Raw genomic sequence first — 25,058 nt, 5'->3', positions numbered from 1 at the left:
CACACATATGGGTACTCATGAGTTTTTTCTCTCTCTCTTTTTTAAAGAAAATTTCCAAAACAATAAAAGTAAGCTGGGCGGTCATGGCATACACCTTTAATCCCAACACTTGGGATGCAGAGGCAGGTGAATCTCTGTGAGTTCAAGGCCAGCCTGGGCTACAGAGTGAGTTCCAGGAAAGACACAAAGCTACACAGAGAAACCCTGTCTCAAAAAAACAAAACAAAACAAAACAAAAAAACAATAAAAGTAAAATGAGAATGAAAAAGCTTGGATATGTTAGATTTAAATCCTTTTAATAAGCACCAAATACCATTCTCTGAGCATCTAAGAGTCTGGGTTACAGCCCATTTGTGTCACCTCTAAAATCATAGTTAGCAGCAGCAATAAAAATACACAAAGGGAGCCGGGCGGTGGTGGCGCATGCCTTTAATCCCAGCACTCGGGAGGAAGAGCCAGGTGGATCTCTGTGAGTTCGAGGCCAGCCTGGGCTACCAAGTAAGTTCCAGGAAAAGGCGCAAAGCTACACAGAGAAACCCTGTCTTCAAAAAACCAAAAAAAAAAAAAAAAAAAAAAAAAATACACAAAGGGGGAAGTGGAATGAAATTGGGGTCTAATTTTGAGCTGAGTGGAAGGATTGTGAAGCGAAGTTCAGGAGAAGCAGGATGTTCGGCTTACTGGCCACCTTTTGTTAGCCGCACGTTTCTTTCTGTGCATGGTTATCAGGGCACTCATCTGAGGTCTAGGAAAGCAGCAGCTGTGGCTGAGTACCTGGCTCCTCTTCTCCCTCACATCCATGTTGACTTCAGCTACATCCACAGGATTCAAAGTCTTTTGGGAGATGATGCATGTCTGTAACCTCAGCAATTGGGGTGGAGGAAAGAGCTCACTGGAGTTCATTGTCCAGCCAGTCCAGCTGAATTAATGAGCTCCAGATTCAGCAAGAGAACCTACTCAAAATATAATGTGGGGGAGCAGTGGAGTAAGACCCCTGATGATAGTCTTTGGCTTCCACATGTGCACATATATGTGCACACATAGGTGCACATACCCGTAGGCACATGTGCTTATACCCCTCATTCACAAAGTCTATTAGGAGTGTTGTTCCCCTTCAAAAGGAAAATGCCAGCATTTGGTGGCATATTTCAGTCACTTGGATTGTCACTTGGCACTAACCAAGGCCAGTATCCTTTTCTTAACTCTGGGAAGGGGTGGGGGGAGGGGATGGTAGGAATGGCTTTGATGCTTCATGCCCTGGGATACTTGGTTATGCTGACATTTTCTAGATGTCTGATAGTCTTTATTAAACACTTTCCCCTTAAAAATTCCATTTTGTTGCTGCAATTGCTTGAGCTGTATTTGTTTTAAGGGCTATGCATATAAATTATTCTAAATACCCTGAAATCAGAGGAAGTGTGTATATCACTGAGACTGCTTAAAGTGTTTCCCCAGAGACTAGAGCAGCTCACCTCTTCCCAGCCTCTGCCTTCTGATGCTAATGTGTAGTAATCAGCATGGCTTCATTTACTTTATTTGTAGAAGCAGAAAGATGCGTTTGTAATTGGATACATAACTTCCATCACTAATATCTTTGAAGGGTGTTAACTGACTTACAGTACTTCATCTCTATTATCCTCACTTGTGGAAAGTGGAAAACACAGCTGGATTTGTCAGTCGCAGAAGCACGAGTAGCCTGGCAACATGTCGTCAGAAACGTTGTGGAACAGCTTAGCTGCTGCTCCCCTCACTTGGTGTGTCTTCTCTGTCCTCTGCTGGGGCGCCACAGTTTTTCTCACTCCAACTTTCTCATTCATAAAAGCAGTGTAGGCATCTGTGAGCCCTGTCTTCAGGGACCCATGTGAGTACCAAAGCGTCTTTAGACACGATGGCTCTTCTGATGGGCTACATTGCATTTTAAATGACGCATTGGTCTAACTAACCAGCTACTAGATATCTGTGCTTGTAGACACCTCATCTGCTTACAACAGGGATTTGAGGTTAAACAAGAAATGCCTGTGTGTAATTGTACTCTTAAAGTATGAACTCAGAAGCCTTGAAAGGGAAAATCATCTAAATGTTCTGAGAGTTGTGGCCAATACACTTTCCATTTGCCAGTCCTAGTGTGCAGTTACGGGTAACAAAGAGTTAAAAATAACATGCTGCACTGTTCCTTAATAAGCATCGTTCACTGGTGTTTAAAGGAATTGAAATGAGAGCATATAGTGTACCACCCCATATAGTGGACAGTGGTTTCCGAAAGAGTGCTACAGGCTGTACCTGATGCATCCCATCTGTTACTGTTTCTTTTTCTGTCCTCTGACACAATCATCACTCTCTGACTGTAATCAAGAGTAAATAAACAGGCTGGGGAGAGGGCTCTGCTGATAAAGTACTTGCTGAACAAGTGTGAGGAACCAAGTTCACATCCCAGGACCCACTTCAAAAGCTGTGCAGTGCAGTGGTTTGAACAAGATGCTCCTCATAAGTCTTGGGCATTTCACTACTTGGTCCCTAGTTGGTGGCCATTGAGGGGGATTAGGAGACCCTTGGTCTTGCTGGAGAAAGTATGTCACTGGGGACGGGGTTTGAGGTTTCATAAGACCATTTCAAGTTAGCTCTCTCTGAGTCTTGTTTATGGTTCAAGATGTGAACTCTCAGCTTCTGCTCCAGCTGCCTGCCACTGTTCCCTGCACCCCGCCATCATGAACCCTCTGGAACTGTAAGCCCCAAATAAACCCTTTCTTCTCTAGTTACCTCGGTCATCGTGTTTTATTGCAGCAATAGAAAACTAAAGAACATGCTGAACACGAGGAGGCAGAAGCAGGAGGGTCCCCGGAGCCTGCTGGCTGGCTTATCTTGTAGAAGCATTGAGCTCCAGGTTCAGTGGGAGAGCCTGTCTGCAAAAATGTGGTGAAATGCACTTGAGAAAGAGACCTGATGTTGACCTCTGGCCTCCACACACAAGTACATATGCACAAACACATACATATACATGTCCCCCCACATACACAAAAAGTGAACACAATTAATCTCAAGGATTGTTTAGTACTGTGGCCGTTGTGACTATAAGATGTGTAAGATAAGACTGTTCCATAGGTGGGCTTTGATAATGGAGGATATTTATACTGTATGAACTTAATAAAACCTGTTAAAATTGTTCTAAGATTGTAAGAGTTGGGTATAGTGGCAATTTGGGGAATAGAGGCAGGAAAACCGAGGTTCAAGGCCAGCTTCAGTTGCATGAGACTCATCAGGTAAAATCATATGATTGTCATATCAAGTTTCAAACACTAAACTGGCTTTGATGGTCTGAGTGTGCAATAGCCCCTCTGTTCTCAGTGTGAAGACAAGTCCTCAGCAGGCAGATCCCTGTCCCCAGGTGTGAGCTTACATTCTGGTAGGGACGGCTCCCCTGCTTGATGTCACAGTGCTTGTTACACTCTGGGCCTGTGTTCTTCCTCCTTTAGCTTCTTAAAGCTGAGGTTGCAGGTGTGGGTCACTGTGGCTGGCTCAGGTGTGAGGTCTGATACTTGAATGTCACTGGTGACAAGGACTGTAATGGATACAGTGATACCTGGGGGGTTTTAAGTGTGTGATTATTACGGTCAACAAGTGCTCCAGGTGACTGGGGAGGACTTGGGATGGTGTGACTAGATCTAGATGGTGGTTATGGACTCATGAGGTTTAGTTGAGCAATAAAGAAACAGCATTTTTATTGCACTTACTTGTGTACAAGTGTGCGCATGTGCACGAGCCATGGTACACGTGGACGTGAGAGGACAGTTTGCATGAGTGGATTCTCTCCTTCTACCAGAAATCAAACTCAGATCGTCAGGTTTGGTGGCAAGCACCTTTACCCCCCCCATACCAGTTGTGGGTCTCAGAGGCAGATATTTTTGTCATACAGAAAGCATATGCAGAATAAAGAATGATATTTACCATGCTATGTGTAAGGTCAGTTCCCTGGGGCCTTGTACAGGAGCAGAAACAGCACTGGGAAGTGATGGAGAGACCATCTTACCAACTTGTGAAGGACCGCGGAGTGGAGAATCCAAGTGCAGGATGCTTCCCTCAGTGTGATGTGGCACCCATTTCACTCTCCCCAGAGGGCTCAGTTTTTACTCGGATGACATACAGTTAACGGAACATTAATGGTTTTGTAAAATGCTAAACCTAACAAAGAAAACTGGTGCAGACGTATGCTTTAGAAAATGTCCACCAACCCCAAAGCATCATCAGTACAAGTCTTTTCATGGTTACTGTCATTTGTGTACTAGTTTATATCCTGGCATTATTTAACATCTACTTAAAGATAAGAGGATGATCAATGAACCCAAGAGAACACTTAATTAGTCAACATATAAGTGAAAGAAAAAATTTGAATGTCAAACCATCAAGTGACATTCTTTATGTATTTGTATATGTGTGCGTGACTGCATAAAGCAGTATTCTGTACATGTGTCTGTGTGTGTGCATGGATTTGTGTAGCACAGTGTAAATGAAGATTATTTACAAGCACACAGCCGACTTTCTATCCTGAAGACTCACTGTGGACATGTGAGGGGGCGAGATGTCAGGGGGAATCCAGATGGCATTCTTTCTGTTGGTAGATCCACTGGTAGGATTTTAAATGTCTGAAAACAGCTTTTTCTGGTGTAGCGGCCAAGAGAGTTGTATGGGTATGTGAGTCTTATTAGTTATAGACGAGATTGCTCAGCTCTAGTCTTTCATGTCTGTTGATAAGTTTGAGTTTCAGAATTACTTAAAGAGGCACAGAAAAGTACCAGGCCATTGCAACAAAACAGTACTAGATACTGAATGGTAAACTGTTAAAAGGAAAGTAACCCTTCAGATCAAAAAAATCCCCCATTCACGTCACACCCAAGAAACAGTCTGAAATTATCCAGTAGGGGAAAAGTGTGGTAAGTCCCAATTAAGATTTTTATTATCAATGAAAAAGACTCCATTTTAGAGATATAAAATTGATTATTTTAAGGGATGTTGTCCGGTCAGCGTCAGTAGCATATGCGTACATACACATGTATGTTTAAGTGTTTGACAGTTGTGTGAGGCCTGAACACCATGGGCTAGTTGGTGCCACTCTGTGGGGCCTCCACAGCGCCAGCTAGTAAATATCGTAGGCTTGTGAGGCCATTCTGCCTGCTGCACATGTTGCACTCTGTAATTCTAGTGCAGAAGCAGCCGTGGACAGCATGTAAACAAGCCAGTCTGGTAGTGTTTACCGAACAACGCTTCATTTTATGAAGCAGGTGGTAGAACAGATTTTACCCAGGAGGGTTGTTTGCCAAACGGTGCTATAGATGGCTTTTATACTCTTCGTAGTTTCCCAGGCCCCCTATTTGAAGTAGCCTGCTCATAATGGGCTGGACCTGCACAGTGACTCAGCAGGAAAGGCTCTTGCCTCCAAGCCTCATGACCTGAGTTCAGTCCCCGGAACCCACATGATGTTAGAGAGAACCAACTCCCACAGGACCACCATGCTCTGTGACACATGTGTCCTCTGACCACCATGCTCTGTGACACACGTGTCCCACCCCATAATAAAGAAGTAAGCATTAAAAAAAGAGGGGAAAAAATGGACCATTTATTTTTGCAATTCTTTTCATTTTTTTTCATTCTTTTCATCTTTCAGTTTTTATTTTTGACTCAGGCTGTCATGTAACCTGAGCTGGTCAGAACTTGCTATGTAGCTAAAGATGAACTTGAACCTCTCACCTTCTTGTCTTTATCTGTAGAGTACTGGGCTATAGCTGTGTGTCACTATGCCTGGCTACATACATTTATAATTAAAACATGTGTATGAGTGTGTGCATGTGAGTATGTGCATGTGAGTGAGTGTGTGCATGTGAGTGAGTGTGTGCATGTGAGTGAGTGTGTGCATGTGAGTGCCTGAGTATGGGGGCCGTGGAGACCAGAGGTAGCAGAGGGGTCCCTGGAGTTGGTTACAGGCGGTTGTGAGTGTCCCCACATGGGTGCTAGAATGGAACTCAGGTCCTGTGTAAGATTCTGTGTGCTCACAACTGCTGAGCCATCTCTCCAGCTCGTATTTATAATTTTTAGGCCACTTTGTTTTCTTTTTTGTTGGGGATTGAATCTAAGGTGTCAGGCATGAGAGGCAAGTACTGTACACACACACAAATAGAGGCATACACATTAAGTTTCTAATAGACAAGAAAGGAAGGTGTTAGAGGTGAGCTTTCTATTGCTGTGATGAAACACGACCATGAGCAACTCGTGGAGGAAAGGGTTTGTTTTGCTTACACATCTGCACCACAGTCTTACCACTGAGGGAAGTCAGGGTGGGAAGTCAAGGCAGGAGCTGAAGCAGAGGTCACGGAGGAACATTGCTTTCTGGTTTGCTCTTCCTGGTCTGCTCAGCTTGCTTCCTTATACAGTCCAGGACCACCTTCCCATGGGTGGCCCCACCCACAGTGGACTGGGCCCTTCCCCAGCCATCACTAATTAAGAAAATGTACCACAGGCCAATTTGGTGGAGGTATTTCCCCAACTGAGGGTTCCAGTCTCCAAAATGACTCTCTCGTATCAACTTGACATAAAACTAGCCAGGACAAGAACCTTACAGTCCCATGGTTGTGTGATTTATATATTCTATGGACAGTGGGACTCTGAGAATAAGTGAGGAACCACTAACTATATAACGGGGCAGGCAGAGGTATGTTACCCACTGGGTCCAGAAGATGGCTGAGTCCACTATGGATCGGAGATGGGACTGCATCAAGCAGTGCAGAAGCAAGCAGGAGCTGGAAGCCCAGGACAAACAGGATGTCTAGCGGGGCCAAGGCTGTTTCTTGTGTATGCCTCATATGAGCTTGGGAAGTACTCCAGAGAAAACATGGGGTGCTCAGAGGGAGTCACCTCAGATCCCTAGATTCCGTCTGCTGAGACTTGGGAGTCACCTCAGATTCCCAGATCCTGTCTGCTGAGACTCGGGTTGGATGGTCGGGCCCCACGTCGCTTTTCCCCACTTATCCAGGGTATTTTTTATTCAGCTTGTCCACACCTACAGTTTTTAAAAACCCTTCTCTGAATCTCTGCCCATTTCAGCTTCCTTCTCTCAACAGGCCCGTCACCTGACCACCCACAACTTCCTGCTCTTTCCCTTCCTTTCCCTGGAGCTTTCCTCCTCCCTGGTGTCACTCCAACCTGACTGCTGCCTGCTTGCTCTGCCCCCACCTACCGCTTTTCAGAAGTTGCAGAACCTCTTATCAAGATATTTATTTGCTAAAGAACCAAACAAAGAAGCAAAAAGTTCCCAGTGAAAGAAATGAAGGGACCCCCTCTCACTCCTTCTGCTCATCGGCTCCTTGGTTCCAGAAAGCAGTATAAGACTATGGCGTGGGAAGAGGGGCAGAGATCACAGTGGGGTGGGCGGCATCAGCCTGGAGCACACGCCAGTCTTACTAAAGGTTTTAGTCTTCTTGGCCTTCCTGACTTCTCCTCTGGGACCTGACATTTTCATTTCCTGTAGGCAGTAAACCCTGTATGCTGAGGAGGAAGGGAAACTGACTTGTTCTCAAGGCCCCAGCCTCTTTCCACTGCTGGCTGATTTACTAACTGGGAAAGTGAGGATGAGGTGGGGCTTGAACAGCTCCTAGGGAAAGGGTTGGCTATTGGCATAGGACATTATGTGATCCTGGAGGTGGAAAAGCTGGGGCCCAGAATAGAGCGATGGGCTTGGTTCTAGCCCGTGGGTGTTTAGGAACTAATGGGACATTAGGATGAAGGAACAGCAGAAGCTGACTCCATACTTCCTTCTTGGGAAGAGAAACCAGGCTTGCACATCAAGGTATACAGACATACGTGCAGATGGTATTTGAGATGGTGGTGTAGATGAGATTTCCTAGAAAAGCAGCAGGAATGAAGGGAGTGAGCCAAGTGAAAACCCGCAGTGATTTCAAATGCTGAGGGTGGGCTGTGGGGGGCAGGAGGAAAAGGACCCCAGGGAATGGCTGGAAATGAGAGGTCTGAGAGAAGGGGATGCAGAATGGGAGGCCGTGAGACTCAGCAAGAAGACTGGACAATTGTCCCTGAAGTACCAGTGAGGGGTGCACTCCTGGCTTTGGCATGCAGCATTCCTGTGATGAGCATTCCGTGTTGCAGGCTGGTTCCCAAACTGGACCATAATGAGCAGAGGAGCTGAGGGGTCACACCACAGAGGACACCAGAGACTCAAGAGAACAGTGATTTGAAGCAGTTCAGCCTTGGCATCCTCTGGCAGAACCTACCTTAAGCAGAAGGAAAGGGGAACTCTCATTTCTAACCCCTCCATCCCCACCCCGCCCCTCGTACTTGGGGATCATGGTGACTGGTGGGCTATGGCTCATCATGTTTTCCCATCTGCATCTCATAGCAGTTCTTCAGAAAATGGTGTGTGTGTGTGTGCGTGTGCGCGCGCGTGCACATCCTATTTTGTTTCAAGTATCCATGCCATGATTCCTTGGTCTCTTCATACTGGTGTTCACTTAGGCCAGTAGCATTACCTAAAAGCAGAAACAATAAAGAATTAATTAGACTGGGCAGTGGTGGTACACGCCTTTAATCCCAGCACTCAGGAGGCAGAGCCAGGTGGATCTCTGTGAGTTCAAGGCCAGCCTGGTCTACAGAGTGAGATCCAGGACAGGCACCAAAACTACACAGAGAAACCTAGTCTCAAAAAAAAAAAAACAACAAAAAAACAAAAAACAAAAAACAAAAACCAGCCAAACAAAAAGCGTTAACTAGACACTCACAAGGCCCAGTGTGTAAGAGCAAATCTCCGTCCTTGCCAGGGGCTTGTCTCAGCGAGTTTCCACTCTGTGTGTTGCTCTGTGGCTCTCATCTATGAGATGTGCTTTGGACTTGCAATTGTGCTAATTAAATGTCAGTGGGCTCAGGAGTCACAGAGAGGCCTTCCCACTCACGTGTTTGAGATAAAGCAGAAAGGAGAGAAACATGGCTGTCCAGGGGCTCATCAGAGCAGCAAAGGGCTCAGACTCACCTGGGGTTCACATGCCAAGTGGGTGCATCAAAAGAACCCACAAATAAGTTCCAAAAGGAATAAAGAAATGTGTCTGAATGGCTTTCACAGAATACCTTTTCTGTGGGCAAGCTTCCCTTGTAAGTTCCTCTCCATCAACCCCTGTTTTATTGATTCTATCACTGATTCCAGAAGTTCCATTTAGCTTGTTTTCAGTCATAGTTGGTAACTCCCACCTGTTTAACACCTAACTTAGGCACATACATCCAGAGTATCTCCATGGTTCAGGGTTCGGGTGGGGCTGGGCAGCCAGGCCCTTCCTGGCTTTTCCCTCGGGACCTGACATTTCCCCATTTCCCGTTCTGTAGGCGGTAGACCTGAGGTACTGAGGAGGAAGGAAACTCAATCTTGTAATCCTCCTCTGCCTGCCCCTAGGTTACTCTGGGCCCTCTCCCTCAGCGAATGGTGTGTCCTATAAGCAGAAGTCTAGGGAGATCCCAATGTTCTCTTGGACCTACCTGCCTCCCTGACCAGCCTGGCCAGCCTTCCCATCAGCTCCACCCTCCAGCAGCCTCTGAACTGCCTCCACTTTAGTTCCCTTTCCATCCACTCTCCTTAAACTCTCCTTAAAGAAGCCAAAGTAATGGTTTACAGTGGCGCTTCTCATCCAGCGTGCCCCAAGTGGCTCGCACTCTCTAGCCTGGCTTCGGATGCCCATGGTGGCTGTGCTCATATCACTCTAAGTTGTATTTACTTACTTATCTTGTCTCCTGTTTGACACGTACCCGTGTCTCATCGGCCGTCGGAGTGATTCTCTGAGGTTTGTATTAATGTGATGCTCTCGGTACTTCACTTGAAGAGGAGAGAGTTGAGGTGCAGAGGAGCTGGAGCATCTGCCTGTGGTGGTCTGACCCTGGGTCTTCTCAGAGTCTGTGATGCTAACTGGACTCTTGAGTCACCGCTGTCCTCAGGGATCTGACCACATCCTTCACAACTGCTTGGTCCTTGTCACCATGGTCTCTGGTGGATTGTAGACTCAGGCTTTGTTTTTCCTGCTTCCATTCACATGTGTACCCCCAACTTTCCCTGACACGGTAGCCACAGTGAACCCCAACAAAGAGGTTGTATCATACCTAGGCTTACCCTGGACTCAGCACCTTCTAATACTCATTTCTTAGCAAAAGTCTTGTCTCTTTTCCTGTCTCTGTCTGCTTCCCTGCCTCTCACTCCAGGTGTGTTAGAGACAGACTGAGTAGGCCATCTGTCCTCAGACTCCTGTCCACCCTCCTCCTCTCAGCCTCCCAATGCAGGGATTTCAAGTGTGTGTTGCCATGAGTGACTTAAACATCAATTCTTATGTTGTCTTGAAAGCTTGTCACTGGGCTGTGTCTTTGAATTTGTTACTGTTCTATTTTGTTAAACTTTTGGGAAAATGATCTCTGATGATCTGATTTTAAATGGCAGCCTCTACTCCACCCTCTCTGCTTTCTTCTGTTCTTGGCCCCCTGATAGGTCCATTGTCCTGTATGTCTGTGGCTTCTGCCCAATAGGAAGTTCCTTGAAGGCAGAGCTTTTATATTTTCATTCTTCAGACCCCATCAGAGCTAACAGAGCTCAAGCCAGAGACTAACCAAAGACTCCAGAGTGCAGAAGCAAAGCTGAATAACCACACGTTTAGCCCACAGCAGCTTGCTTTTAAGGAGATCTTTTAAAATTGGATTGGAATAAGAGGATTTTTACATTTGCATATGAATAGTTTATGGATCTGCTAATGTTGATAATCGTGTTTCATGTGTGGATAATTCATCATCTCATTATGACATAACAAAGAAATTTATACTACTGGTCTCATCTTTGTCCAAAGTACCGATGTGCTCGTGTTCAGTATCTATGTGGTTAAATGTCATCTTTACTGGCTATCGTTTATTTAAGAAGGATGAGTGCATTTTTCTAAATGAGTTTGTCTAAACTGTCTTTCTTCCCCTCCTTTCTCTCCGGCCCATCTCTGCTCTTGTTTGTAAGCTGGGACACTCACCTTCAAAATGGCCAGATGCCTTCTAGTACCTGAGCAAGCGCCTACTCTATGAAACGTCTTGGTTTCTTTCCAGTTCTGGAAAGTGCCCTGAGTCCTTTCTGAGAGCTGAGATTCACCTTGCCTGGCTTGCTCCTTTGCTGCGCAGGGGCTTTTTGAAATGCAGAGTTCATTTGAGCAATAATTTCTTCCTTTACGAAACACTCCATGAACAAAAACTGAACTTTCTAGTAGCTATTAGTTAAACAGAGAGACAGTGCTGGCATGATAGTTCTCATCTGGTGTAGCTCAGAAATAGAAAGCTAGAGAGATATTCACAGAGGGAGTCCTTCTCTCTGAGCGCCTCAGACTCCACCCCCGATTTTACATCTGGCTAATCTGTGCACCTCACATTGCTTCTGAGCCTGCCGGTGGTTTTGTGGAGTGCTGTGGGACTCACCACTATAATTTCAAGCCTTTAATTAACATGGTCTGCAATGGCTTTGTCAGGACTATGAGCAATTGCCTCACTCTTCCAAGAGGAGGCCTGCTGTAGATAGCGGATGACAGGGGCTGGAGAGGGAGCCTGCGCTCTTGGCTGAGCAGGGGAGTTTGCCCAGGGACCCGTGGAGCACCAGTTGCTGCATCTCCAGAGTCCTCTGGCGTGTGTTGTTCATCAGCGTCACAACAAGGCAATCGGCCTTTCAAAGGTCAAGTGACTTAACGTGTCATCATGAAAGGTCGGTGAGACCAGAAATAGTCACCCGGTGTGGATGAGCCCACTTTCCAGGCGGTTGCTCTGCATGTGGCAGTTCTTACTTTTCCCAGCTGAGCAGAAGAGCTGCTGTGATAGGTCAAAATCTCAGCTCCTTCTAAAGGCCACTGTTTCACCTCCCGATTCCTTGCCCTGAAAGAAACACAGAAATCACTAGAAACAGAAGCAGAATGCTTTGACAAGAGAAGCATGTATTCATCCTTCCTGGTTTCTTTATCGTTGTGAGAAATTACTGCTTGATTCTCGAAATAGGAGTGAAAATTCTTTCTAAAACTTACATAGATTATGCCAATTCATCATTTTCTAAAGAGCAGCCTTTTGGAAAGTTAAATGTGTAGATCATTTTAAAGTAGAACTGTCAAATAATGAAACAAAAAGTAATTAGACTATCTAGTTATCTGTCAGCCATCGCCCAACAGTCCATCTAGCAAATATTAAGCACCCGTTGTCTACTGGACACACATTTGGATAAGTGGGGTAAGAGTCAGTAAAACCGCCACCCTTCTAGAAGTTCTAGGTGAGCGAGACACTAGCATAAAGTAAGGATGATGGCACACTCCTCTGTCAGCATCTGGATAATGATGAGGAAAGACCCCTGTGGTCTATGTATTTGGTCTTGGGCATTTCCCAAGCCGTGTTTGAAGAGCCCTGTGGGAGGAAAGCCATGGCGGGTGAGAGTGTCTCACATACTTCTTCCTGGGTGCTTGTAGGAGTAACTCAGGTAATGGTGTCCTCTCATGTCTGGTTGAAGAAAGCATATCACTTCCTGTGTAGAAAGAGGGAGACCCAAGTTTCAGGTTACATCTGTTAACCTGTCTTCACAAGGTGGAGGACATGTGTCTCTTTCTTCAATTCCAGAGAAGAAAAGCAGGAGCCCTAGGTGTGCCCCATTAGGAACCCCCTTGTGAATGTTACCTGTGTTTGGGATAAGCCCACTCAGTATGCAGAACTAGTTTCTTTTCTTGCCTTCTCATCCTAAAATATTTTAAGCGTTTCCATAGGACAAATTTAGACTATTTTTGAAAGATACTGAGTGCAGATAAGATGCCCTACGTATTGTTTTTCCACATAGTTTTAGTCATCCAGATGATAGTGATTTAAGATAGTTCTTATTGATGCCTCAGACATTATACTTTGTGTCCACACCTTTTCCTTTTTTTATGTGACTTGGCATTTTACCTGCATGTATATCTGTGTGAGCATATCAGGTCCCCTGGAACTGGAGTTACAGACAGTTGTGAGCCACTATGTGGGAGCTGGGAATTGAACCCTGGGTCCTCTGGAAGAGCACTGGTTGTAATTACAGCACTTGGTAGGCAGAGGCAGGCAGATCTCTGAGTTTAAGGCCAGCATGGTCTACAGTGTGAGTTCCAGGAGAGCCAGGGCTACACAGAGAAACCCTGTCTCAAAACCAACCAAACAAACAAACAAAAAAACTCCTTAAAAAAGAAAAGTTTGTTAATTTTAGGGTTTTTTCAAGTGGATTTTTGATGAAGAATCCAAATTATTTCTGGTAATAAAATCTACTGTTAGGACAGAATTTGGCAAATGTTATCTGGATTGAAGTCACTTGAGGGTGTCTTGGGAGTCAGAAGGAGGAGCTGGGATTTGCATTCCCAGCTCCTGCATAATGCTCCTGCCTTCTTGCAGGCACATTCTGTTAGGAGGGGTGTGAGCAGCTTGTGGAGAGCTGTTTCCCTATCATGACAGCTCTGGTGTTTTCCTCAGCACCACATCACAGGGAGAGCTTCCTAAAAACACTCTGAAGTACTTTGTTCCATTGGGCCACTTTCTGTGTGTGTGTGTGTGTGTGTGTGTGTGTGTGTGTGTGTGTGTGTGTGTGTGTTAGTACATGTGTGCATGTGGTGTTTGTGAGTGTCTGATGCATGTGTATGTGTAAGGTATATAGGTGTTGCATGTGTGGGTAGTACATGTCTGTATGCATGTGTGTATGTGTGTGTGCTACATATGTGTGTTACATATGTGTGCTACATATGTGTGTTTTGCATATGGGTAGTGTGTGTGTTGCATGTGTGGGTAGTATATGTGTAGGTGCATGTGTATATGAGTGTGTGTGTTGGTATTTGTCTTGCTTCCTAAGCTATTCCTGTTATCATTAAAGGGTTTTTCTAAAATTGACTTTACTGTAATTTAAGACAGACTCTAATAGTATAAGTGTAAATCATCTGAAAATCAAGAACTTTCACCTGTAAAAATCAACTCTGCTCAATTCCTTATTACTTTTGCACGGTACCTTTTTCTTAATTTGGCTACCACGGTTATGGAAATAATTAACAGATCTCTAAGAACCATGGTGGATTTATTTAAGTATTAGATATATAAAGCAAATGATGTTTTTCAATCTCTTGGTAAAGAGATTATGGAGTAGCCAGTCCTGGTGGCCCATGCCTGTGATCCAACACTCTTGGAGCCAGAAACAGGAGGATTGCCTCAAGTTCCAGGCCAGCATGTGTTGTATGGTGAGCTCCAAGCAAGCCTTTATTACACAGTAAGTTCCAGACCAGCCTGAACTAGGCCCTGTCCGAGTGGGGGAAAGAGACTGAGTAAAGTGTAGTCACACTAACAGTAGGAAGAAACCATGGAGTAGGCATCAGCATTCTGGCTCCCTCCCCAATCCTCCTGTGATTAAGGAAATGGTTAACAGGCAAATGTTTCCTTGATTCTTGTGTATTGAGAGAATGAATTGATCAATCAAGAGACACAGACAGTTTCAGCAGAAGTTTATTTAGCACAGCAAAGGACAGTACACTCCAGAAAGAGGTAGGAGAGATTGGGAAGGGCTGACCAGAAGGGCGTGTAGAAGCTCCCCTTCCAAATCATGGATGGTCTGGATCTCCTTTTTAGGGTATTTCTTCCCATAACCCTCTTGAGAGGCCCAGAGGATGTGAACCACTGTGTAGGTGACTCTGAAGTGAAGTCTGGCTCTTTGTAGTTGCAAACCTTTTGTTAGTGCACACATGTGGCATTTGGGAAAGTGCCCTGGTGCTTCAGTTTCTGATATAGCTAGAACAGCTCGCAACTTCAAGAATGTTTGACCACAAGGGGGTTTCTGACCTTCTGCAGAGGGCCACCAAGATGCAGCTGCTGTTCCCTTGGTTACCTCAGCACTGGCTTCTTGCCTACCCTGTCTCAAATGGACCCATTTCTTATTTCACTGTAGTAGAGTGGTGTGTGTGTGTGTGTGTGTGTGTGTATCTCTGTGTGTGTGTGTGTGTATCTCTGTGTGTGTGTCTGTGCGTCTGTGTGTATCTGTGTATGTGTGCACATGTGCGCGTGTGTGTGCGTGTGCACATGCGTGTGTGGGCCTGTGATGAGAGGCCGTTCTGAGATGTCCTACTTCACTCTGAGGCTCTGGTCTTTGGCCTGAAGGTCTGTGTATCTTCCACAGCTGTCTTTCTGGGTGCCCAGTCCTTGTTTGTCAAACTCCATTTCTCAGAAATGTCACCTCATCTTCTTTCCTGCCGCTGCCAATCTTTTTGTTAACCCTGCTTTCTCTGGGGCTTTATCTTTGGGTTTTCAAGATCTTATTTTGGATGTAATAGAAAAGAGTGTTTCTCCCTCTTTCTGGTCCAGCTTTGATCTAAAATACATTCTAGATGATAGGATGCCAGTTTTGGACTAGACTACAAGGGTGATTGGGAAAGAAAAAAAGAACTCTGTAAGAAGGATGGCTTGTCTTCCTAACACCCATTGAGTTGTTGGTGAGGTGTGACGCTTCACCTGCTTCCGGGAGCCCAGTTCTGTTACTCTTCCCACCCTCTCTCCTTCCCCTCACTCACCTCTGTGGTTCTCCCCCTCCCTTTGGGCAACACTGAGGGGAGAATCCTTCCTCACAGCACTCCCTGTCTGGTTCAAGTTCAGAGTGTGCTGGGAGCCTTTGGCCCGGTTCTGCAGACAAGGCTTTAGGTTTACAGAGGAGAGGGTGTTTCCCTTGACTGTATTCCGTCTTCTGCTGCTGTTGCTGTGCCTCAGATGGGAGTACTGTTTGGTGTAAGCACATTGTTCACTTATTGACCTAGACACGAAGGGTGCATGTGGCTTTGGGCTCTTTGATCTGGGGAAAGCAGCTTCTCTCCGTGTCACAGTCTCCCCAATTAAAAATAGTTGAACACACTGAAAAAAATCCATGGATTAGAAGTTCTGGGGCGTAATTACCACAGGACAGCATTCTGGTACCATTTCTGGCCTTTTTATTGTTATGTTCAGTCCTTACTTGGGGCCAAATTAAATAACATTAAAATCCTAATGATAGGAAGATAAATATGAACAAACATTTTTCATGGTTACTGGAGTTAGGAACTTTGTGGTCTGTCTTCATTTCCCAATTTTTGATTTAAAAAATATATAGTATTGTACAAGATCCTGTTGATGGTTATGTATGTTTGTGTATAAGGTTTGTGTTATACATATATGTGTATTTTATGAGTATATATAAATATACTTTTAAAATTTTGTGTGTATGGGTATTTTGCTTGTATGACTATCTGTGCACCCAGTCCAGGCAGTCCCTGCTGTGGCCAGAAGAAGGTGCTGGATGACCTAGGACTGGAGTTACAGATGGTTGTGAGCTGCCCTGTGGGTGCTGGGAACTGAGTCTGGAAATAGACAACATTGGATTAAGGGTTCTGAGGAGCTGACTAAAGGGAGCGAGCGGTCTGCCTCACAGGAGACACAGTGAAGAGTGGGGGCGGAGAAATGTCTGGTTGATTGACGTGCTGTTACTTCAGGCTCATTTTGGGTAAAGATTGAAGTTATTGTTAATATCGTTGTTATTATTATTAATGCCTACTGGCACCAGCCTTGGTGAGAACTTGGCCCATGAGCTCTCTGCTGATCTGTTGGAAGGTCAGACCACTCAGCACAGCTCAGTGATCTGGAACTTGTCTGTGGTGTTCAAACTGCTCTGTTGGTGCCAGGGCAGGAGCCTGTTCCAAGGCAATGGCCTCTTGTGGCTTACATTTGCACCCGTGCTCCTTGGTTGTTGCTCCAGGTCTGGCCTCTGCCCAGAGTTTTGACAAAATGGTGCTGCAATTCACTTGGTCTCCTTCATGGTGACATTACATGCTCCGGGTTTCCAAAAGCCATGTTTTGATCTTCTTCCTACTGTATTTCTGCATTGTGTTGTAGTAATTGGTGTTCCTAACCTTCCACTCAATCATTCTGGACTTCCATTGAGCAGATGTTTAATAGCTGACAAAATAGCTGAGGCAAACAGCCTATGAGGAGGAAGGGCTTGTTCTGATGCTGGTTTCAGAGTTTGGTGGTCGTGGCTCCAGAGTTTGGTGGTCGTGGCTCCAGAGTTTGGTGGTCGTGGCTCCAGAGTTTGGTGGTCGTGGCTCCAGAGTTTGGTGGTCGTGGCTCCAGAGTTTGGTGGTTGTGGCTCCAGAGTTTGGTGGTCGTGGCTTTACTACACAACAGCAAGGCCTTGAAGGGAACAGGGGAGATTGTGATGGAGCAGAGTGTGCATCATGTCATCTAGGGAGCAGAAAAGAGCAAGAAAGGAGAGGCGGGGAGTTCAATATACTCTTCAAGGGCACATCCCCAATGACCCAACGTCCTTCTATATACCCTGCCTCCTAAAGGTTCTCTCACCTTCCCATTGAACCTCCAGCTTCAGCATAAGCTGTTGGAGGACTCAGGTTCGAAGCCATAGCATGCCCTTACCTCTTCTTCCTGAGCCCAGCTTGTGAGTCATGCCAGTGCCAACCTAGAACCGCCCACTTCTTGCCCATTGTTAAGATGTTCAGGGAATTACAGAAACTTCCTTTTTAATTCATTTAGACTTTGAGGAACACCCACAAGTCGCAGCAAGTTTCATGACTCAGGATGATCATAAAAATCTATATAACTCACATTTAGTTGAATATAAAATGTAAGTAAAACAAGACATCATTTTTTTTGGCATGGTCCATAAATGACCCTGAAAGGCAATTCTAAAATAATCATTTCAAAAATGATTTGTTCTGGAGTTAGTGGAATGAATATTTAATTGATCAAACTTTCACTTCCTAGGAGGTTGACTTGCTTTTATAGGTCTGGATTATTGCTTGAATTGGTGTTGATTCTTTATGGTCCCATTTATATTAAGACTTCATGGAAAACACGATGATATGTTTACAGCCTTGTAACACCAACAAAATACTGACTCTGGAGCTGAACTGTCTGAAGTCAGTACTGACGGCCTTTGTGATTATAGGCACATTCACACTCCCTGTGTCTCAATTTCTTCATTTGTAAAATGGAAGGATGAGAGTGTCTACCCCAGGATTTCTGGGTAGGATCTAATGAGATCTTGTACTTAAAAGCCTTGCAGAGGGAGCCAGACCCCTCCAGGAGTGGTGGGTTCATGTGACACATGATACTCACTAGAAGCCCCAGGGAACTTGGGGCACAAATAGAACATTTGCATTGGAAAGGTTAAGGACATTGCAAGGTTTCAGGAACTGCTCCAGTCATCTATGAAAATGATATTCAAAGGGAATGTGTATTAATTATCTACAGAGTGAGAGAAATACCCAACAATTACCTTCAGTGTTTAAATGAGAAAGATCTCTTCTACTGACTGACAGAAAGCAGCTTCCAATGGCTTACAGATAGGGTGGAGAAGTGCTCAGCTGGTATGCATGAGGAGCTGAGTTCAGACACCCAGTACTCATGTGTACAGCTAGGCACCATAGCAATGAGGAACTGAGTTCAGACACCCAGTACTCATGTGTACAGCTAGGCACCATAGCAATGAGGAACTGAGTTCAGACACCCAGTACTCATGTATACAGCTAGGCACCATAGTACATCACTGCAGTCCTAGTGCCGAGTGGATACAGCAGGTTCCCTGGAGGTTTCTGGCCAGCCAGCCTGGCCAAATTGGTGAGCTCTACACCTACTGAGAGATCCTGTCCTCACAAATGAGATGGAGAACAGTAGAGGCCCACCTGATGTTGACCTTCGACCTCCACACATACGTTCATACATATACACATGAAAATAAATTCTTTATAATGGGATTGTTGGTTTTTAAATGCCCAGTTTCAAATACAGTGAAATTGAAATCTGTGCCCATAAAGCACCAGTTTTGACCTGGTAATGTGCAGAAGTATAGGTTAATAAAAACTGCTATTGTAGGGCTGGGATTCCGTGCAGTAAGAGAAAGCCTTCTGGAATGCAGAGCCCTATTTATGTGTCTACAGGAAGATAGCCTTTGTATTATTTCTACTGCCCACTGCCCTGCGGGTCACATTAATTTACATGCATGTGTGGTTTAAAGGTATCTCAAGGAATTTCACTTCCTCAATGCCACTGTCAACATTTCTTCTCCTTGGCACAACCATGCATTCATTGAAGATAGGGATTACCCAACAAATGTGAGTGATTGATTGATTGTGTGTGTGTGGTGTTTCAAGACAGAGTTTCTCTGTGTAGCCCTGGCTGTCCTGGAACTTGCTCTGTAGACCACGCTGGCCTTGAACTCAGAGATCTGCCTGCCTTGTCTCCCCTAGTGCTGGGATTAAAGGCGTGACCACCACTGCCCAGCTGAATGACTGAGTCTTATGCATGGATTATTTGTGCTTTTCAAATGTAGACATACCTTCCTGGAATGTGGCTAATTACTGTCAACACAGGACTATGAAAGACACAAGCACAAATGGACAGAGTAACTTCAAAGTCTCATCCCTAGAGAAGGGGAAGAGACATTAACCCTTTCATTCTCTTCCCCGCAGTTGGCCCGCCACAATAAACTACTACAGCAGATGCTCAAACCTGGATCCGATCCTGAAGAAGGGGACGAAGCCTTGAAGTATTACGCCAATCACACCGCACAGATCGAGGTATCTGCTTGTTATTTCTAGAATGGGTCCAACTGTGAAAGAATGAGTTTGCTTATATCTGAGGCCATTTCCATGACTTTTCTCAGAACTGTGAAATAGTACTTGATGATTTAAGTGGAAAAGTCTGTCTGACAAGCTGATGCCTAAGAGACACGTGCAGAAACCAGGTGTCCATCTGGTGAAGTCTTTTCTCTCACCAGAACTCGTCTGATGTTTTTGAAATGGAGAAAGTAAATTTTTTCTCTCATTTGGGTCACAGAAGCGATCGGGGAGAGCAGTCACATTTTAGAGACAACATAATTATTAGAGAACCTGTGCCTTAAACCTGTGGAGGATTCTTATGATCGAGATGATGACTTAACAGAGTATTTGAAGCCAGGTCTGGTGGTGCATGTCTTTACTCCCAGCACTTAGGAGACAGGGGCAATCAGATCTCTGTAAGTTCCAGGTCAGTCTGGTTTAGCAAGTTCCAGGCCAGCCAGAGCTACATAGTGCCGAAAAGTAAAAGTATGTGAAAGCTTAGAGAACATGGGCAGCACTAACAGAATTTTCATATTGGTATCATATACTCAAAAGAGTTAGCTGTTTGCACTTTGATTGCCTGACGGCTACCCTCTCCCTGCCCCACAAATGAGACTTTACCTAATGTTGGATGGCAGATCAGGAGGTGTTCCAGGGACCCATCTGGCTGTCACTTCTAGCTGGGATATCTTTTGATGCTTCTTGGCAGAACTAATCAGGGAGAAGGGAGTAGAGTGGTGGATGCTTGTCACTCCTGACTTACGACAGCACATCCATTCATTCTGGTAGATGGTTTTGTTTTTAGCAGAATATATCAGAGGCAGCATTGCTCTATGGTGGGTAATTTCTATGCTTTATTATTTATTTTTGCCAAATCTTTGAGCATTATTAAGCAATATCACTTCATGTCAAAAGTTGACCTTGTGCTCACATATGTAAACAGCAACATGCCGCAGCAGCTTGTGGCAGATTAGGCTGGCCAGAACCCATGTGTTGATGAGAATGATAGCTTGTGATCAGTTTAAGGACCCTGGGAAATGAGAAGGGGCTTACGCCTAATCACCATCCAAGAAAGAATTCCCCGTGGTCCAAATCTCACTTTCATCTCCTCTCACGAGTCTTCAGCTCCTCTCAGGAGTCTCCCTTCTTCAAAAGAAAGCACATTCAATTGTAATCAGTTGGTCACTGGAAAGACTATATATCTGTGAAGAGGTCATAGTAGACCATTGTAATTTTCCACCATTCCCAGTGTTTGCTCCCCTCAGGGTGGTAGGCCCAAGGCTGACCTTGTTCACAGAGGCAGGCTTGCTCAGTCGAACCCAGAGTCCACTAATACAGCCAGTCTTGCTGAATAGTCTGCTCTGAGGACCCCCTGGCTCTGCCTTCTGAGGCTGGAATTACAGGGAGGCTGGCACACCCACCCGGCACTTAGTGGGTTTGTGGAGATCCGAGCTCTGGCCTCACATTTGCATGGCAAGTGCCTTAACCATCATGCCATCTCCTCAGTCCTTGATGCTAACATTTAAATAACATCATGACTCTAAATCCAATTCCTTCTATATTGGGATCCTCATGTTTTCTTCACTTTCAGTACCACAGTGCTCCCAGCTAATGACTGAGTAAGCATTTGTTGAATAATCTGAGGGAAAATTAACCATATTTGGCTTCCTTCAGTTAATGCATTTCCTTCAGCAGTTTCTCTGGTTTGTCATCGCTCTTTGTAAAATGTGACAACCAGAATTAAACATGTCATTTTATGCAGGGACTGAATATTTTGGCTTATCTAATCACAGCTTTTTTCTTTAGTAAGCCCTAAGAATTTTTTAAAAATTCTTGACACTGTTGGAGCAAGTAAACCTTTTAAAATTCTTTTCATGTGGTTGCCTACCATACCAAATATATCTAAGTAGTTAGTACAATTGTTATTCTAACTGTTTTTTTAAAGTTAGCACATAAAGGGGCTGAGAGATGACCCAGTAGTTAAGAGCACTGGCTGCTGCCACAGAGGCCTGTATTTAGGTCCCAGCACCCACGGGGCCGCTCACAGCCATCCATATCTCCAGTTCCAGGATCAAAACCAGCTTAGGGGGGGAGATAGTTTGTTTTGGCTCAAGGTTCTAGAGGGAGAGTCCGTCAGTCAGGGAGGCATGGCACTGTGGCAGGAGCATGATGCTGGCTGGTCAGATTTTATTCATATGCAGGAGGGTTGGGGAGAGAAAGCAAGGCTATAAAACCCCAAAGCCACCCCCAGTGACACACTTCTCCAGCATGGCTGCACCTCCAAAAAATTCCACAACCTCCCCAAACTGCCACCAACTGGGGACCAAGTGTTCAAATACACAAGCCCATGAGGGGCATGGCTCATTCAAAACACCCCACTGTATGTTGCTAGAGTTTTCCTGCCTGGCCCACAGTCAGGACAAATCTCTCTCACCTGCCAGTCCCACAGCTGTCAGACCCGACCAAGTAAACACAGAGACTTGTATTGGTTTCAAACTGTATGGCCATGGCAGGCTTCTTGCTAACTGTTCTTACAGCTTAAATTAATCCATTTTTATAAATCTATACCTTGCCACATGGCTCGTGGCTTACCGGCATCTTCACATGCTGTTTCTCATCGTGGCAGCTGGCAGTGTCTCTCTGACTCAGCCTTCTACTTCCCAGCTTTATTCTCCTCCTTGTCCCGCCTACACTTCCTGCCTAGCCAATGGCCAATCAGTGTTTTATTTATTGACTAATTAGCAACACATTTGCCATACAGAACATCCCACAGCACTTCCCCCCCCCTTTTTTTTTTTTTTTTAAAAAAAGGAAGGTTTTAACCTTAACAAAGTAAAATTACATATAATTTGGGAATTTGGGCGTAGCTTCTCTTACTACTTCCTGCTGGAGGGGGGGCGCTGTATCTTATGGGGAAACAAAGAAAATTTTAGGATTATGGAATAGTCCATGAGGCTGTATTGTCTGAGCCAGTTGCTTTCAAACCGTTCTGGATGTTGGATCATCTGGGCCATGGTGTCATCGGAGACCTTTCAGGGGGTCTTGGCTGGTCAAACCTGATGTATCTTAATCTGCAACAAATCCATAGCCTCTGGCTTTCTGTGGGAACATAAGCAGAGTCTCCTTTCCAAAGTAACATATCCTTATATTCAAATTTTGAAGTCAAGGTACCTTTAAAATATACATTTTGGTTTAACTCAACAGTTTTTACAATCAAATGTTTTTCTGCAGTTAAAAATCCCAAAGACAACACAATGCAGATTCTCTGTGTAATATCCATTTTTACATGGCTTATATTTTATACTACCTTTACTGTCTCTTTAAAGACTTTATTTTTTAAAACTATGTATTTGTTTCTATAACTCTATATATCACCTTTTTTGTCTCTTTTAAGCCTACGTATATTTTACACATATTGTAAACTATTACATCTGAATCTGTCTTATTGTGAATCTATTGCCTTAAACTGCAGCAGCTGTGGCTGCTGGCTCCGCCCACCTCAGCTTCCCAACATGGCTGTGGTTTACCGCCAGCTCTGGGAGCTATCGTGGGTCTATGCTTTTATCCAAGCAGCAAGTAGCCCAGAAACCTCTTTGTTTTGTACCTGCAAAGGCTAAATCCACCATGTAGCTTAATGTGCCACTTGCAGAGGCCTCATTCCCGCCATACTGCAGGTCGAGCACGCACTCTAGGAACCCACCAGTAGCTCAAACAGGCAGCTGCCGCTCATTTGAGAGAGACAATTAGGAAGCTGTTTTTAGCTCCATTTTAGAATCTTTTTTCTCAGTTTTTAGGTGGAAACTCTTGCCACCACGTTGGACGCCACACTGTAGGTAGGAAACACTGTAGAGATAAAATGCCTCTCTGTATATAGAGAACTCAGGACACACAGTGCTACCAAGTGTGTTACCTGTCTCCCAGAGCCCCTCTTAGGGAGAACAGGGCACAAATTCTTAAGAACTAGGTTCAAGGTCACTCAGCTGATTCATTTTTTCATAATTGGATTATTATCATTCATAAACTCATTGTCCTAGTTTCGTGTCTGTTCCCATGATAAAACAGTCTTGCCACAACCGACCTGGGGAGGAAAGGATTTATTTGGTTTCCATCTGCAGGTCATAGTATAGCAATGGGAGACATTACAGCAGGGACCTGAACTAGATGCTGTGAAAGAATGCTGTCTGCGGGCTCCCCTGGGCTTATGCTTAGCTAGTGTTCTCACACATTCCAAGACCACCTGCCTAGGGATGGTGCTGGCATGGTGGGCTTGATCCTCCTACATCAATTAATAATCAAGAGGCCCACAGGCCAGTCAGATGGAGGGGGTTCCTCAACAGAGCCTTCCTTCCAGATGACTCTGGGCTGTGTCAAATTGGCAATTAGAGGTAACTAGGAACCTTATCCTAAAACCAAAAATTAGGGAGGTGTGGAATCCAGTTGTATATCCACTAGTGAGCCCACCAGGTGCTTCTGGATAGTTCAAAACTGGAAGTCACGCAGAGGGCTCTACTCAAAATCTGTGGGGAACAAACCCAAACCAGAGAGTGATGAAAACAGGCATTCTTCCTGTAATGAAGAAGCAGGCATCAGGGGCAGAAGGGAAATAATGGGGTGGCAGTGGTGGTGCCCAAAATGTATTATATGCATGTATGAAATTGTCAAAGAACAAAATGTAGTCGTTAAGAAAAAGGAAGTTCAAAATCGAGTCCAAGACTGAGGTGTGCCAATGGCTGAAAACAAATGCCGATCATTTCCAGATTGTGCGGCAGGACAGGACGATGGAGCAGATTGTCTTTCCCGTCCCCAATATCTGTGAGTTCCTCACTCGGGAGTCCAAGTACCGTGTGTTCAACACCACAGAGAGGGATGAGCAGGGAAGCAAGGTGAACGACTTCTTCCAGCAAACAGAGGACCTCTACAACGAGATGAAATGGCAGAAGAAGATCAGAAGTGAGTGCGAGGTGCAGAGCCCCGCCCAGCTTATCTAAATAATGATTTGGATTTCGCGTCAGTTTAATGTCCTTGAAATCACTTGCAGGCTGAAGAGTGTAAGCCCTGCTGTCGCTGGAGCTGAGCCGTCTACAGCTCCGTGGATGTAGAAAACCCAGGTTAATTAGATGGCCTGCAGCTGCTGAGCCTGCTCTTTAATGTGTTATGAACTGCAAGGCTGCAGCTGCACTGTTGTGCTGCTGGATGGCTGCAGGTGTGAAGCCCTGCACTGAATGCTTGCCCTCAACAGTCAGTGCATGGCCTGGGGCAACATCTGCATCAGTGCCTCTCACTCAGTGTCCTGTGGTTAGATAGGTTTCCCTTCCCCTCCCCTCCCCCTCTCTACTCCCCTCTCCCCTCCCCTCCCCCTCCCCCTCTCCCCTCTCTTCCCCTTCTCCCCTCCCCCTCCCCCTCTCC

General features: G+C 45.1%; 1 protein-coding gene across 3 annotated transcripts in view; it reads left to right on the top strand.

Moving 5' to 3' along the window:
• The window catches only part of Itpr2 (inositol 1,4,5-trisphosphate receptor type 2), a 436,608-nt gene that overhangs the window by 322,114 nt on the left and 89,436 nt on the right, over nucleotides 1–25,058 (top strand). For all 3 annotated transcript variants that reach the window (XM_052719262.1, XM_052719263.1, XM_052719264.1), the window contains 2 exons: nucleotides 19,524–19,631; nucleotides 24,410–24,602. In XM_052719262.1, the coding sequence (XP_052575222.1) occupies nucleotides 19,524–19,631; nucleotides 24,410–24,602 (301 nt within the window). The remainder of the gene's footprint in view (nucleotides 1–19,523; nucleotides 19,632–24,409; nucleotides 24,603–25,058) is intronic.

Source organism: Peromyscus californicus, unplaced genomic scaffold (assembly GCF_007827085.1).
Source record: "Peromyscus californicus insignis strain IS unplaced genomic scaffold, ASM782708v3 Scaffold_6__1_contigs__length_162567912, whole genome shotgun sequence".
NCBI lineage: Eukaryota > Metazoa > Chordata > Mammalia > Rodentia > Cricetidae > Peromyscus > Peromyscus californicus.
This window is presented reverse-complemented; position numbering and strand designations above follow the sequence as displayed.